This window comes from Panicum virgatum, chromosome 2N, assembly GCF_016808335.1.
Source record: "Panicum virgatum strain AP13 chromosome 2N, P.virgatum_v5, whole genome shotgun sequence".
Taxonomy (NCBI): domain Eukaryota; kingdom Viridiplantae; phylum Streptophyta; class Magnoliopsida; order Poales; family Poaceae; genus Panicum; species Panicum virgatum.
The window spans coordinates 62,553,956-62,569,532 of NC_053146.1; the positions used below are offsets into that span (position 1 = coordinate 62,553,956).

At 43.4% G+C, this 15,577-nt stretch overlaps 1 protein-coding gene and 1 pseudogene across 1 annotated transcript; one reads left to right on the top strand and one right to left on the bottom strand.

Annotated features, from left to right (window-relative positions):
* Positions 1–618: 618 nt before the first annotated feature.
* On the bottom strand, positions 619–5,812 carry LOC120661714 (exocyst complex component EXO84C-like). Its single transcript, XM_039940636.1, has 7 exons — positions 5,499–5,812; positions 4,815–4,909; positions 3,600–4,638; positions 2,454–2,972; positions 1,388–1,576; positions 1,181–1,317; positions 619–1,083 (listed from the first exon to the last, which is right to left on the bottom strand). Exons 1-7 carry the CDS (start codon positions 5,601–5,603, stop codon positions 834–836), a joined length of 2,334 nt encoding a protein of 777 aa, XP_039796570.1. The 5' UTR covers positions 5,604–5,812; the 3' UTR covers positions 619–833.
* Positions 5,813–9,576: 3,764 nt separating this feature from the next.
* Positions 9,577–14,325, top strand: LOC120661716 (annotated as a pseudogene).
* Positions 14,326–15,577: the final 1,252 nt, after the last annotated feature.

Here is a 15,577-nt window from a genome sequence, read left to right on the forward strand (position 1 = left end):
GCGGCTGCTGGAGGTGCGGCCGTGCTCTCCGCTGTCGAAGATGCCGGAGCCGAGGGTTCCTCGGTTCAGGAGAAGGGCGGAGCGCCCCTGCGTACGACCATGGTGCTGATGGAGCCGTTCGTTGGGGGTCAGAGCGCCGTGAAGCGGCACTGGTATTCAGCGATAGAGGACTCGGTGGTGTCCTGAGTCGGCATCGCCTCTGCGACCATGAAATCTCATCGAGTTTCCCTCGAGGACGAACTCAGCGAATTGCCCCTGTGTAGAATCGAGAGTAGAATCGAGTATGCGAGGCCCTGTCAGCCTCTGTTTTTGCGAACAACTCGGCGAGTTCTGCAATCGAGTCAGTGGAGAGTCTAGCGTGCGTGATAACGTGTTAGAAATGGAAGTAAACAGATGTGTTTCCATTGATTGATTATTGCTTATATATAAGACCAAAAGACAAGGACCCAAAAGACATATCCCTTGGGATGACCCCTTCATGAATTGTAACTACCTATAATGATGTCATTAATCTAATTAACTACTTAATTACAGAATTGATCACTAATTCCCAATTCCTTCATAACATTTCTGATGCATGTATGAAGGCTCAAGGTTATCAAGTTTTTTTCCTCATTCTTAAGAAAAGACAAAATTTCTATAACATAAACAAATAGTAGGCAGCAAGATGCGATAATAACCACAATAATCCCGATAATTACCGCTGATGTTTCAAGGTTCTTTTTTTCTTGAGGGCAATGGTGTTTCCAGGTTCCAAGTTCCGATAGGTATACCAGATAATAAAACTGATGATAAGGATGACCACATCTACAGGTACTACAATGTTTCAGCAACTAAGCTTCAGGATCAGTGAAGTAAACAGGACTCTCAAGGTCATCATTGTTCGCAGAAGCGAACGAATCTTCAGACCCTGACGTTGATGGAGTTGCGATGCTCTCATCAGAATCGGATATCTCATCATGCAGAGCAACATGTTCTTCAGGTTCAGGCTCAGGCTCGGACTCGGATCCAGAGGTCCCCAGCATGAGCTTGTGAATTGCACCCTTGGCAGTTTCAAGAAACCACTCGTCCTCAGAAAGTGCGCTGAAATGAATTTTAGTGGAAGAAGAAACGTGATATTAAGCACTGGGCAAACAGATAGCCTAACAAACATCATTGAAATGATATTGTAATCACGGACCTTTGTGGGTCAACATTCCTTGCCGAGAAAGCAGCAATCGCTCTGGTTATGATTGTTGACACAAGCTGCTGAACTGGTCTGTGTGGAAAACGCCCACAGACAGCAATCTCAACGATGAAGTGCATATCGAGAATAAGCTGCAAGGAGCAAAGGATTGTTAACTTCAGTATTTGCATTGAAGTAACATAAACATTCAGGAAAATGTACCTGCTGCAGCCCTGAAGGCTGGAGTTGGACAGACCGGTCCTCAAAAACATCCCAGAATTCTTGCTCATTGGAGAGCCACATGACAACAGTTTCAGTTAGCCTTGAGAGTAAGACCTTTTGTATTTTATCTTTTCCCAGGAGAACATCACCGGCAACACTAGCTAGCTGCTGCAATCTTCCAAACAACGCCTGGAAGAACAAAAATAGATAGGTGAGACAACTTTGTTTGGATGGCTAACTTTCAAATTTGTTGGTGTCTGGATAATCACTTTAAAAGTCTAAACCAAGTTGGACATATTGCTGTGTTTCAATAACAGAATAAAGAAGTCGAATCGAAAGTGAGAAATAGTCATTGAATAACAGAATTCTTCTAACTTTACTCAGATTTGCCAAACAGAATGTCCACAACAGAATAAGCACCGCACAGCAAAACAACCGGAAATTGATACTTATACAAGCTCAATGATAATGTAAACATCACTGCTGTTCCCTCTAAGTTACAGATTTTACACCCATGGAACCCAAATGCAATATTCAAAAAAAAATATGTAGTATATTTAACTGGCATAATTTCCTTAATAAGTGTATATCTCTATCCTTACAGCATAAGCATTTCATTTAACAAAGGTTGCTCACAAACTCATAAGCACACAAATAAACACAATGTGCCTATGCATAAAGGCACACATTACAGCATCCAATCTAAAACATAAGTCGTTTTAATGTCTATTCGTCAAACTTTTTTAGTTTTGAGAAGAAATATATATATGTGACTAGTAGATTGACTATATAATATGGATGTTTCTAGATCCATCACGAAAATACCTTCATAGTGCATATTTTAAACAACATATTTTCATAGAAATTGGCCACTGAATCTTGGAGACTATGTCATCTCCTAAACTGATTTATATTTAGGACCAGAAGGAGTATAAAGTTATGTCATGGAGCATCTATGACATGGAAATATAGAACAATTTTTCAGAAAGACAAGAAAAAATCACACCTATCAGGATCATACATAAACATTTGATATTAAATCACTGAGTTGCAATACAAAAATCACCTGGAAGGGCAGTGAAGGCAAGGGGTCAGCATCAAACAAAAGATCATCAGTCTTCCGTTCCATGTACATTCTAGCATCCAATCGTGACTTCCCTTCCAAGTAAATAAATGATAAGACATACTGTCGGCAGAAGTGATCTCTCAGTTTGTCCAACGAATGTTGCAAATGACGTTTCCACTCTTTGTGTTCAATTGAGTATATGGAACCAGAGCCAAGGCCTTCACTTGATCCACCAGCTCCTTTCTTTTCAGTTTGCATATCAAAGAACTTGGATACAGCAGCTGGCAATAACTCATCTGCTATAGTGTATGCCGCTCCAATTAGTGTAAGTTGCTGCGCATCACTTTCAGCTTTAAATTCAACAGGCTCTTTTGACTCCAGTAGAGTATCATCTTCAGAAGGTCCAGGCAAAACTTTGATCAGTGTTTCTACATATCTATCAAAAAGCTGGAGGAATTTATTCAGAATTGCTCCACCAAAGTGAACTATAGTCATTGGGGTGACTTGATCCAAAATATCCTGTAAGGAGGACAAGCAAATATATCAACCACTTCAAATTATCAGAGGTGAAGTACATGAGATTTTCGTGGAACAAGTAAATGAATTGTGCAGTATTGCATTCCATTTGCTCCGGTTAAAGATTACTCTATTCGAATTCCGAAAAAATAGAGCATGAGTGCACAAACAGTAAATTGATTACAGTAACTTGGTATCTACCCAAGCTCATTGCTACATTAAGTGAAGCAAATGTGTTACATCTGCTTATCCTAGATATGTTTATGCAGGGAGGTATTCTTCGGTGCATGGTTGCCTGTGTCAAGTAACTATTATATGTAGAGAATGTGGGCTGACTGCTAGCAAAGCATCGATAGATTTCAGTAAATTTTCCACGACATTTGGCAAATCTGTCGGCAACTGAGACTTATAGCAATGCTCAATGAGGTGCAAATTGAAGTTCACAGTAAGAACCCATCAGGTGTAATACATCTTTAGAAGGGAGCAAAAGACTAGCAGGCCAAATCAAATTGCATAATCCAACATAACAGGAAGCTGAATTTCAAGATATGCTAAAACAAAAGGTTGGATTAAAGCTAGTCCACTGAAAAAAGAAAATCAGAAGATAAGCATCAACAAAGGAGAACTCACATTGACAACAGATATGAACTTCTTTCCACTGCTTGTAAGCATAATGTTTGGGGCAACTGCACCAGAAAGCGGTGATCCTTCTTGAGGGGTGAGAAGCAGAATATCATCATTCCTTGCTGCATCCACAATCTTTCTTCGCACCCTTCTAAAATTCAGTTCAAGAACTTCTTCGATATAAGGCCGCAATAGCACCATAAGTAATTTTGAGAATTTCAGCCCATAAGATTCTAGAAAAGAGCAATGAGAGAGACTAGTTTGGATGCATATGCAAGCAGCGCGAAGGGCAGAAACACTCTCAGGCAAAGGAGAATTTTCTTTAACCAAACGTGCAAATGTTTCAATTTCATATTCAGCCCATTGGATGATCCGGTTCATATTCATGGGGCTATCTCCAAATAGTGTATTAGTATCTTTCGCTGCTTTTGCAATAGCTGAGAAAACAATCTGTGACAATGATGCAGCGTAAGTTTCTGTGTAGATTGAACATGAGGGAAGAAATGCCTCAACATTTTTCTGAAGGCGCGAGCCGTAAGCTTTTAGAAGTAATTGATGGGCTAAAGAACTTTTGCCTATCTTTACTAAACCAGCCAAAGACTTTCTTAGTTCAGTTATAGGCAAAGATGGTTGTTCAGACCACCTAACAAGCTGATCCTCAAGAATTGCTTTCCTTTTAAACAGTGCTGTCTTAAAGGCAGAAAGTTCTGCATTTGATTCTTTGCTAGATTCGTCTGCAACTAAATATTTCTTCTCTTCAGCTTCCAAAGCAAGCAACGCTTCCTCCATTTTGTGCTCTGCAAGCAAAGCATCTAACTTATCAAGGAAAATAGCTTTGGGATCCTGGGTATCATCAGACAAAATTTCATCTAGTTCAGCTTGAAAATCCTTTTCTTTCACATCTTCTTCCTTGTTAGATTTGAACCAGACATCAAGCTCACGGCACACGCCGCTCATTAGGTCTTGCACAAGAATCCCTTGGGCAGACACATGCTTTTGGAGCTCAATTAACTCTTGCTCTGCTTCAACAACCTCCTCAGATATTCTGTGCAAATAGCGAAAAGGAGGGGAAATATTGAATAGGAAAATGATTTAAAAAGTGAGGATGAGTGTGTGGACTGGAATTTTCAGGTACATGCAAAGAAAAAAACATATTCTGAATTTCCATTTGTTTCATTTATTTTCATAGCATAAGGGATCAGTCATAAATTCTGTAATTACCTGAGAAAGGCCAGGTACTTTGACTGCATATTTCCACTCAGATTTTCAATAGCATCCTTCAACTCCAACAACTCAGAACAAATTTTCCTGATACCCTGCAAGTATAACAACCATGTCGTTCAGTACCAGCACAATACCAACGAAAACGTTTTGGAAACCACCAGAGTCTCTACTCTTTTCCGATTCCAAAAGACAAGGATGCACTGATACAGGCAACACTAAACCCTCTTCAATCCCAGTTAAAATTTGTCAAGTTATGCCAGATTTTACTTGCAGTTCTTAGTGCAAGAAGCAGCTAGTACTTCTGTTTGGTTTTGCTTCTAGTTCTTGGTGCATCAAAGTTCAGCGAAAACATGAGCTCCGGAGAAGGAGAACACAAATTTCAAGGATCACAGATCAGAACTAATAAGACCAGTTCTTTCCCAAGCAAAAAAGGGGAAATTTCTAAGAACAAATGCAGGATAGATTATCTCCCAACGCGAGATTACCCCTCACAAGAACATCAAACCACCTCTAGATCCAAAATTGCGAAATTTCACGCACCAAGGGGGCCGCACCGCACAGATTGACAGATACTAAAGAAGCAAGAACTCGCTGGGCACAAGGAGTAAAATTCCCCACTATGCGCTGGCCGGAATGTAAGAGAAGAGCTGAAGAGCAGAGCAAGATAAGGAAAAATCCGACCTTCTCGGTTTGGGACTGGTAGGCCGCGTTGATGGAGGACTGTGGGGTGATCCACTCGTGGCCCGGGAACTCCTCCTCCAGCTCCTCCCCGCTGCTGCTCTCCATCCTGCACCTCCGCGCAACCTCAGAAGCCCAGTGCAGGGTCGATGCTGGGAAGGAGAGATCTCTTGGCGTGCGGCGAGACCGGACTGAATGGCGAGAAGACAAAGGCGGCGGCGCTGGTGGAGGAGTGCTGGAAGTGGAGTGGAGTGCCGTTACGGGTAGCCACCCACCGGCAGCAACCGGGGGGCTACCATCCACGGGTTTTTCTGCCTTGGCGTGTCCGGCGCTAGGTGAGAAATTGCAGGATATGGGCGAGGGCGACTCGGCGTGACTTCCCCCGCTCTTTCCTGCAATATAGTTCAATTTTTCCATTAGCAATTTTTCATCCAAACCGGCCACCACTGTCCATAGCTATTTATACTTTCTTTCAATAATAGATTAGCCGATGATTGGCACATCTCTAGTTTTGGAGTCAATTATTTATGGTGTTTTAGAATTACAAAATTAACATTAGTATAAAAATACAATGGCTCGATACCGATTATAATTTCTTGCGGTAACGGATGATATCAAATGTGCCTCCTTTTAATGTATGATGTGATTTTGGTTCTTCTAATATCTACTTTGAGATGTATAGCTAAATATGTAAATACAACTTGAAAAAAACATTAACAAGTTGCTACTCTTCGACTCTCCATTATAACGCGATGAAGAACTTATTTGCTATCTATTTTTGTTAAAATTTGCAAGGGTCATGTATTTACATAATCTTCATTATAAACTTCCTTAATTATTTTTCCACATTAATATATTTTAGCTTTCATTGAAAATATGAATTCAAACTAAAAGAAATAAACTTCAATTATGTTAGGAACTTTCTCACAGTTTACAAAAACAATGTTATACATCACAAAGTGGTGGAGATCATAAAGTGAATCTGATAAGAAAATTCTAGTTTGAGATGCTAAGCTGGGAAACTCATCTGGGATTTAGGGATCTAGAAAACTCACCTGTGGATTTAGAGATCTGCGGTCGACCCTTGGGCATGATCGCAATTCTAATGGTGCGGCGGAGGAGTTTGATTCGCGAGACGGGATGTGGAATGGTGACGACGCCTTGTTCTCTTTGTACCTGTTAGCTTGATTTTCTAGGACTAGCAGCTTCCGCGCAGGGAAATTCCGAATCAAGAGGAATCGGAGTATCCTGAAGGCGATGATAGGGGTGCTAGCGACTTCTTCGTTCACTCTTCTTGCGCAGAGGATGGTCTAGGTGATGAGGAGGAATTCGTCGGTCGATTGGATCTGAATGAAAGAGGAGTGGGGAATTTGGGAAGGAGGAAGGCTGAGTGTATCGAATGGGAAGATGATAGGGGTGCTAGCGGCTTCTTCGTTCACTCTTCTTGCGCAGAGGAAGGTCTACGTGATGAGGAGGAATTCGTCGGTCGATTGGATCTGAACGAAAGAGGAGTGGGGAATTTGGGAAAGATGGAGGCTGAGTGTATCGAATGGGAAGACAGGCGAGGGTTTTATATACAAGAAACAATAGTAACGACTTCGGTGATCGTTTATGAATCCTAAAGCAAAGCAATTAATTAAATATTTAAATAAATAATTTTTTATTTTGGTCTCATACAAAACAGGCCCTACCCTACCCAGCCCAGTCCCATGTGTGGCCCACACCTAGGTGGATTTTTATCTGATTAGTTTTACCGCTTTTGTCATCCATTGTGGTTTATTTTCAAAATTCCACGAGATAGCAGCCTTTTACATAAGATGGTGCACACGCTCTGCTTCATTCTCGTTTCTTGTGCCAGCGTAACGCTCTTATTGATTTTTATGTACATCTGTAATAACACATTCTGATGTTTTTTCTTTTGTAAATTGGGATTACCTCAATTCCATTTGTGATCAAAACAGGGAAGATGATGGACCCAATCCTGCTTTTACAGTCGCCCGCACGCAAGGCAAGTTACGGTTGATTCGCAATCCACCGCCCGCAGTCTGCCGAGAGCGACGAGTTGATTTCACGTGGTGGGTCCCACACGCATATTTACTCCACCCACCCTGTCTCGTTACCTTTTTCATGTTCTCTTTCCTCTCACTCTCTTTGTGCTCTGAGCTTCAGGACACCCAGCTCAAGCGACAGACGAGGCAGGGTGGCGAGCGGGGAGGTGCGCCACCGGCGGGGTGGCGCTGCGCGGCCCGGGGGGAGCGACGTGCCGGGGAGGTGCTGCGCCGGCACCCTGGCGCGATGCCGGTGGGGGAGGCAACTCCAGGTTTGACTTTTTTTTCTTTTTTTTGTTGCAATTTTTACAAAAAAATTTCCACTCGAATTCTTCTCTGGTTTTCGATGCAAACTTTTTTCTTCAAATTTTTTCACTTTCAAATTTTTACACTTGATTTTTCTTTCAGTTGTTTCATAATTTTTTTCTTTCAAAATTTTTCTCGTAAAAAATTTATCCATTTCCTTCAAATTTTCTGTGAATTTTTTTTTACCTGAGCTTTTTTTGTTTGGATGTGAAAGTCTTCTTTTTAAAATTTTTTTAAAAATTTTCTTTTCCAATTTTTTCTCATCAAAATTTTTCTGTTTCTCCAAAATTTCTCATGAATTTTTTTCCAATTTTTCTTTGCCCCGCATGTTGAAGGGGGGACCCCTTGAAAAGAGAGAGTCAATGACACGGGGACCACACACATACCAAAAAGGGTCAGATGAGGGCCTGTCGGGAATCGACCGTACGCAAGCAACTTGGCGGGCGCCCGTAAATTAGAAAGCCCATGGATTGCCTACAGAAAAAAAAGGTAAAGAGGGAGAATATAACGACCAGCCCTAATGGAAAGTAAAAGAAGATGAAAACGGAATACTTCCATCTGTGGATGCAATCTTGAATTTTTGATGACCGCCTCCGTTGTAAACGAGATAGGATGCGATGGGCTGGGTTGGGACGTGCCCGGCCCAAAAGGTACCATGATTAAATTTATTATTAGTAATTTGGTTTAACCAACGAAGTATGCTTTTTGAGATTTGTGAATTTTCTATGGCAACTATGGGGGGATTTCTAATAAACATTTTCAATTAATGAACCGAGAAAGCTCATGAAATGACTAGTTTATGATCAATTCTCTTCTGGAAGATTCCTTCAAAAAAAATTCTCTTCTGGAAGATATGAAAGGCTCTCTAATTGAAAGCAGTCAGTAAAGCCCGTGAGCCATTTTGTTCATTTTGTTCTGGCCCGTGGGCCAACCGCCAACATATCACCTCCGTCTGATACTCTTTTTGATCTGAGCAACACCAACATAAAAAAAAGGGCAAGACAACTAGAAATCTACTAGTAGTAGAACAACATCTAAAAAAAAGTCCACAACAGCATCCCCAACCAAAGAAAGAAAAGGAAAGGAAAAACTAGAATATCATCCTCTCAAACGCAGACAACTGGAAGGATCCGTTTGGGAGGGTTTTGGCTCTCTACAAAGAAAGTGGAGCCCGAGCTGGAGTAGATGGAATTAATTTTTGTAGCTTTACTGACTTTATTTTTTTTAATACAAAGCCGCTACTCCACTTTCTCACATACTGCACTATGGAGCCGTTTCATTTTCATAGTGTTTGATAGTGCTCCAACAGGAGCCGCCGAGGTAGCCCGAGCTGGAGCTCTGCCCAACAAGTCCGAAGTCTAGAGAGAGAAAAGAAATTCGGTGAGATGCCAACAATGTCCGATAAAAATATTGAGAAATTTGCATGCACACAGAAATTCAAGAAGAGCAAGTAACATTTCATTGACGCTGGTCTCAAGCCTGTACCGTAGCGCTCATCCCCCGGGAGCATACACGGCCTAAGAATATCCGGAGCTCCGTCGATGACGCACCGGGACAGTGCGGGGAAGGAAAACCGCGCCGTCGTTGTCGACGGCCGTGCCGAGCGCCAGCAGACAACCGGCGACGCTACAAAACAACGCGCCAACCAAACGCCCCCCTGCTGACCCGTCCCCCCCCCCCCCCCCCCCCCCCCCAAGGTCCCTGCCTTCCGCCGGGCTGGCAGCGGCAGCGGCCACACGCCCACACCCCACATGGTATGGCCACCCGCTTCCTCCTCTACGCGCTGCTCCTCCTCCTTGCCACCGCCGCCGTCCAATGGCCTCACCCAAGGTAGTCTTGTTTGTCGTCGTAGCCGAATCCGTTCTCCAGTTCTTGTCTTCTTGATTATTTTGGTCGCCAATAGTGCCGATGGTTTCTTGGGTCGATTGAACCATGAATCGGAATTTCGTGCATAAAGTAGGTTGCTTTTTTTTTTGCGTCTGACTGACGTGACTTGCTGCTGTTTTCTTCCAAATATGGTGCCTGTGTTGAGCTTTTCTTCTGGTGCGATGGGGGGCTTTTTTTCTGCTTGACTTTGACACAGCCGATGTTGCGAAGCGATTGAAGGAGGAGCTGTCAGAGAGGAACCGAGAGAATGAGATGCTCAAGTCATGGAATGGGGACCCGTGCTCCCTGTCTACCTGGGAAGGATTCTCTTGCGAATCCAATGATGGCGCCCGTGTCGTCGTCAAGCTGTGAGTGATACAACTACCTGATGATCAACGTTCACGCACGTGCTTTCAGAACACCAGCTTTCCTTGTTTTTATTGCTTTTATGTTCAGATTTGGTTGATCCTGTACTGTGAATTGAGATATTTTTATCTTGTCAATATGGTACTCGCATCAGCAAGTGGTGTTGAATCAGAAAGAATGTGATGAACTAGTACTTGTGCAGGAACTTTTCTTCAAAGAATTTGCAAGGCCAGATTCCAGCAGCGATTGGGAACTTAACCGACCTAACTGAAATGTATGTTTCACTGTCTGATTTCCATAGCGAATTCATGCTTTGTTAGGCGTTGGCTTTATTTTCTTAAACCTGTTGGTGCAGTGATCTGCAGGTCAATAATTTCACTGGATCTATTCCGGCATCTTTTTCTGCTCTCAAACACCTGCGCAATCTGTAAGCATACATTCGCTTTGTTCGCTTGGCTGTGGCTGGTGGCTGATGCTGATTTGTTATGAGAGAACAATACTGCTGACTGGCTGGTAGCTGGTGGCTGGTGGTGATTTAGTATGAGAGAACAGTACTACTGGCTGGTTGGCTGACAAGCCAAACAAACAGAACGATTATCTGTTTCTCTATCTTCCTCCTTATAACACAAAGGCTTCAATAAAACTCATGTGTAATTCTAAAATTTTGCCATCTGATCTTGTATGCTTCTCACATAACATGGATATTTTGTGTGAATGACGACCTAAAAGATCCGATCAAACAAATGTCATCTAACCTAGGTCAGTGAAGTGCAACCCCTTCCTAAACAACCAGCTACCTGATGGTTTATCAACTAGGGTGGATTTCAGGTAGCATTTGTATTGTATCTATTTTCGTGTTATATTTCTTTTACATGTGTCAGCAACATAACGTTACTAGCCTTTCTTTATGTTATGAAAAATAAAAAGACATGGAGCCTGTGCTGCTGAAGAGTACGAAAGCCCACCTGGAGTTGCCAGTCATAGAGTAATTGTTATCGGTGGTGTTGCATGTGGATCTTTGGCATGCACTTTTGCTCTTGGATTTCTATTTGTTTGTTTCAACAAACGTGAACGGCGTTCTCCAGAAAAAGACTGCTCGTCTACAAGTATGTCTTCTACTGCTACAGTCATATAGTAGATGGTCTTCCGAGTTTTGTGCAGTCTTTATATTGGGGGCATGAAATAGAACTTGCATGCCATGTATAGTCTCTTAGATGTACATGTACAACTACCAGCAGTTATATGATCGAATGCAAAAAAAAAAAAGAACAACACTGGCAGTAGGACATGAAAACCACGGAAATAGAATCATTCCATTTTGATTTCAGTGGGAGGCTAATAAGCAGAAAGTAGGACAAATATTCACTATTTCAGTGTATCCAGTGCTTAAATATTTGATAGGTAAAATCAATTCTTGTTTTAAATTGGTTTGTGTAGATCCCATTTTTCAAGAATGTGGCATCCATAACACTGCAAACCCTGCAGTGCAACAGTTATCCCTCAAATCTATCCAGACTGCAACAGGCAACTTCAAAACATTGATAGGAGAGGGTGGGTTTGGAGCAGTTTATCGAGGTACATTACCGCATGGACAAGAAGTTGCAGTAAAAGTCCGATCAAGCTCATCAATACAGGGAACACGTGAGTTTAACAGTGAGGTACAGACCAATTCTACCATATTAGCATTGTTTTCTCCAAAAAAATCACACCAGCATAAAGGAATCTTGTGGGGAAGAGCTTGTTCTGAATCATGGATGTGGCATTTGAGTATTTGATCGCATCACAATCTTGTCTGAGAAGTTTTATTATCTACCTGTTGTGATATCTAGCAAAAATTCCATACTAACTCTGTTTTATATATGGTCAAATTTTACATCAATGTTCATTTGTTCCACATAGTTTAATTTTTATTTTCTGTATATATCTATTTAGTCATTTCATCAAGCAAAGTTCCTCTGATCTCTGGATCAACCGATTGACACAGTTAGGACTTCTGTCTGCTGTATGGCATGAGAATTTGGTTCCACTTATTGGCTACTGCTCTGAAAAGGATCAACAGATATTGGTATATCCATTCATGTCCAATGGCTCACTACAGGATCGCCTCTATGGTATCATGTTTCATAAAACTTTATTTACTTTTCACTTGTTATACCCTTATTTATAATCCTCTTTTTTTTTGGTAGGTGAGGCATCCAAAAGGAAAGTTCTTGATTGGCCTACCAGGCTATCTGTTTGTATTGGTGCAGCAAGAGGTAAGAAGCACCTTTGTTGTGTGAATACCCACTCTGCCTGTTTCTCTCTGGCCTATAGAGGAATCAAATTAAATATTCTTTTTTGTGCAATTCCGGGAATGTCCTGTTGCTTTGTGTTGACCTTTGGTCTATAAATATTGAACAGCGTAAATGCTTCCTTTTATTTCTATATCGGCATAACTCATTGCTTGTTTTTCTTGTTCAGGGCTGGTATATCTGCACAATTTTGCAGGGCGTTGTATCATACACAGAGATATTAAATCAAGCAACATACTTCTGGATCACAGCATGTGTGGCAAGGTAGCCGATTTCGGGTTTTCTAAGTATGAACCTCAGGAAGGTGACAGCAATCCATCAATGGAAGTGAGAGGAACTGCTGGATATTTGGATCCTGAGTAAGTTTTCTCATGACTTTCATTTTGGCGATAAACATTAGAGGCTCAAAAGACTAAGTTTGGAGCAGTGATTTAAATAGATAGAACAACAAATTGTTTGAAAAATAATGTTGAGAAAAATTTAAATGTTTCCATCAACCTGAACATAGCATTTGGGACTAAATCTAAACAACAATTTTCAACCTAGTAGATATCAGTAGATAATGTTCAGTTGGATATTTCCGCTGTCCAACTGTGAATCTGAGGCCAACATTATTGCAATCTAGCAGGTCCTGTAATTTCAATAAATGACTTCATTTTAAATCATCCAAAAATTCAACTGCAATGTGAACTCTAGAAAGGTAAAACCGTAAAAGGCATATAATTGTGTAAGCGAAGAGTTGTTGCATGTGTAGTTTCTTGATATACTTTTAGATGTTGTAAAATGTGGCTAACTAAAATTGTTCTCTTTTAGGAATTCAACACCATAGAACAAACCACACATTATATGTCAGTTGCTGAATATTCCATGTCAGTTGAAATTTCGAATCACCATGCATTGAGTCATCCGGAACATGTTCGTCATGATTTACGGATGCTTTCTTTTCTTTTAGATACTATTCCACTCAGGTGTTATCGACCAGAAGTGATGTCTTCAGTTTTGGAGTAGTCCTGTTAGAAATTGTGACAGGAAGAGAACCTCTTGATGTCAAAAGGCCTCGTGATGAATGGAGCTTAGTTGAGTGGGTATTTTCGCATTACACTCTATAGTCATCGATTGTGCATTTCAATCATATGTACTCAAATGTAATCAAATGTAACAGCTTCTGTCGGAACAATGCTTTGTCCACATCCTCTAGCTTTTTTGATTGCTAAAATATTCATCGTAGTAGGTCTGACAAAAAAATGCTATATTTCAGCTACACAACTCCAAAAATAATCTTACATTGATCTGACATCATGCAGGCAAAACCTTACATAAGGGAGTACAAGATCGAAGAGATGGTGGATCCTGGCATAAAAGGGCAATACTGTTCAGAGGCCATGTGGAGAGTGCTTGAGGTCGCATCGGTATGCACTGAGCCCTTCTCAACCTTCCGGCCAAGCATGGAGGATATTCTCAGGGAGCTGGAAGATGCACTGATCATCGAGAACAATGCATCCGAGTACATGAGGTCCATCGAAAGCACCGGGACTCGGGTCCAATTGCTATCTGTCCATTGACAGGAAGACTTTTGCATCAGGTTCAGCGCGAATCGACCCGATAAAGGGACATTTGCAAACAATGCACAGTTCCTAGGTAACTGGACTATGGACTGTGCTTATGATCCCACAACGGGTGTCATCAGGGATATACCCTTGTTCAAGGCACATCTGAGCTTGGACGCAGAGCCTTGAGCACCTGAGAAGGGCATGGGGGGAGTTGTTACCCATGTCTGTAGCCTGTAGCCATGTACAGAACCCATCCAGTGGACAGTGGCGAGAGCACAGATGAGCTATACCAGCACTGGGAAATGTTTCTGAAGCCCAGAGACTGGGCTAGTTTTGCCTGTAAAATTGCCGTTGATTCTTTTTTTTTTCGAATAAAAGGCAAGAGCACTGCCACATTATATAAGAAGAAGAAAAAGCATTCGTACATAACGCGCCGAAGCGAACACCACCACCACACAAACAACGCACGTAAACAACACACTCAACAAAACACTACACCACCACACCAAGAAGGGCACGACGCCAATGGCGCCGCCGTCGCATGTCCAGAGGTGGACAGAGTTCTCACCCTCGAGAGCCCCATGCAGCAGGGGACATGGTGCCTCACAATGGTGCCCCAGCAGGGAGAAGGGCGCCGCCACCATCGCCACTGATGAAGGCGTCAGTGAAGGCTTTCGCCCGACTCAACACCATGCCTGCCACACGTTCTTGGTCAAGCCAGTAGCCCACTCGTCTCCGCATCGCCTCCACCGGAAGAAGCCCGGCCCAGCCCGAAGCACCACCACGGCGCCACCAACAAGCGCCAGGTAGCCCCCCAACCCCACCACCAAGGCGGCGCCGAGCCAGCATTACCGTCGAGAAGCACCAACTGCCACACCTCAGATCCTGTCGCCCGAGCGCCGGCCCTAGCCAGCCAGTGTCGCAGCCGGCCACGGCCCGCAGCCACCACCAAGCGCCACCCTGCGCCCCGCACCGGCCGCCGCCGCTGTCACCGATCCGCGGCAGCCCCAGCCTCAGTCGGCGCCGACCGCCGCCCACCCCACCCACCAACACGCGCCCCAGCCGCGCAACCCCCGGATCCGGCGAGGGCGGTGCCGGATCAGAGGCCCAGAGCCTCCGCCACCGTGGAGGCGGCCCGCGGTGACGGCGACGAGCCGAGTTGCCGGCGAGGTCCCGCCGCCCGCGCGAGATCCCGTGCACTACCAGGGGGAAGCCTCGCCGCCGCCCTCCTCGAGGCCCGCAGGGACTTCCGGCGACCCCTCCGGCAGCGGCGAGGTAGAGGAGGAAGAGGGAGAGGGGCCCGCGCACCACCAGGGGGAAGCCTTGCCACCGCCCTCCTCGAGGCCCGCAGGGACTTCCGGCGACCCCTTCGGCAGCGGCGAGGTGGAGGAGGGGGGGGGGGGGCGAGCGGAAGTTTTTCTGATCCTTAAAGCTGGTGAACGTATGGGCACAACTATTCTTTGGACATTGTTTTGAACACAAACATTGGAATGTGAGATATGTTGACGCAACTCCTCCCAAAAAAGAAGAATATATGTTGACTTAGCATCACTTCATTATTGAAGTGTTGCTATTTTGAGACATCGTACTACTGAGCTGTAATTTTTCTGCGTTCTTGCGTAACTAAACAAGTATTGCTGAGCAGGCGCCACTGA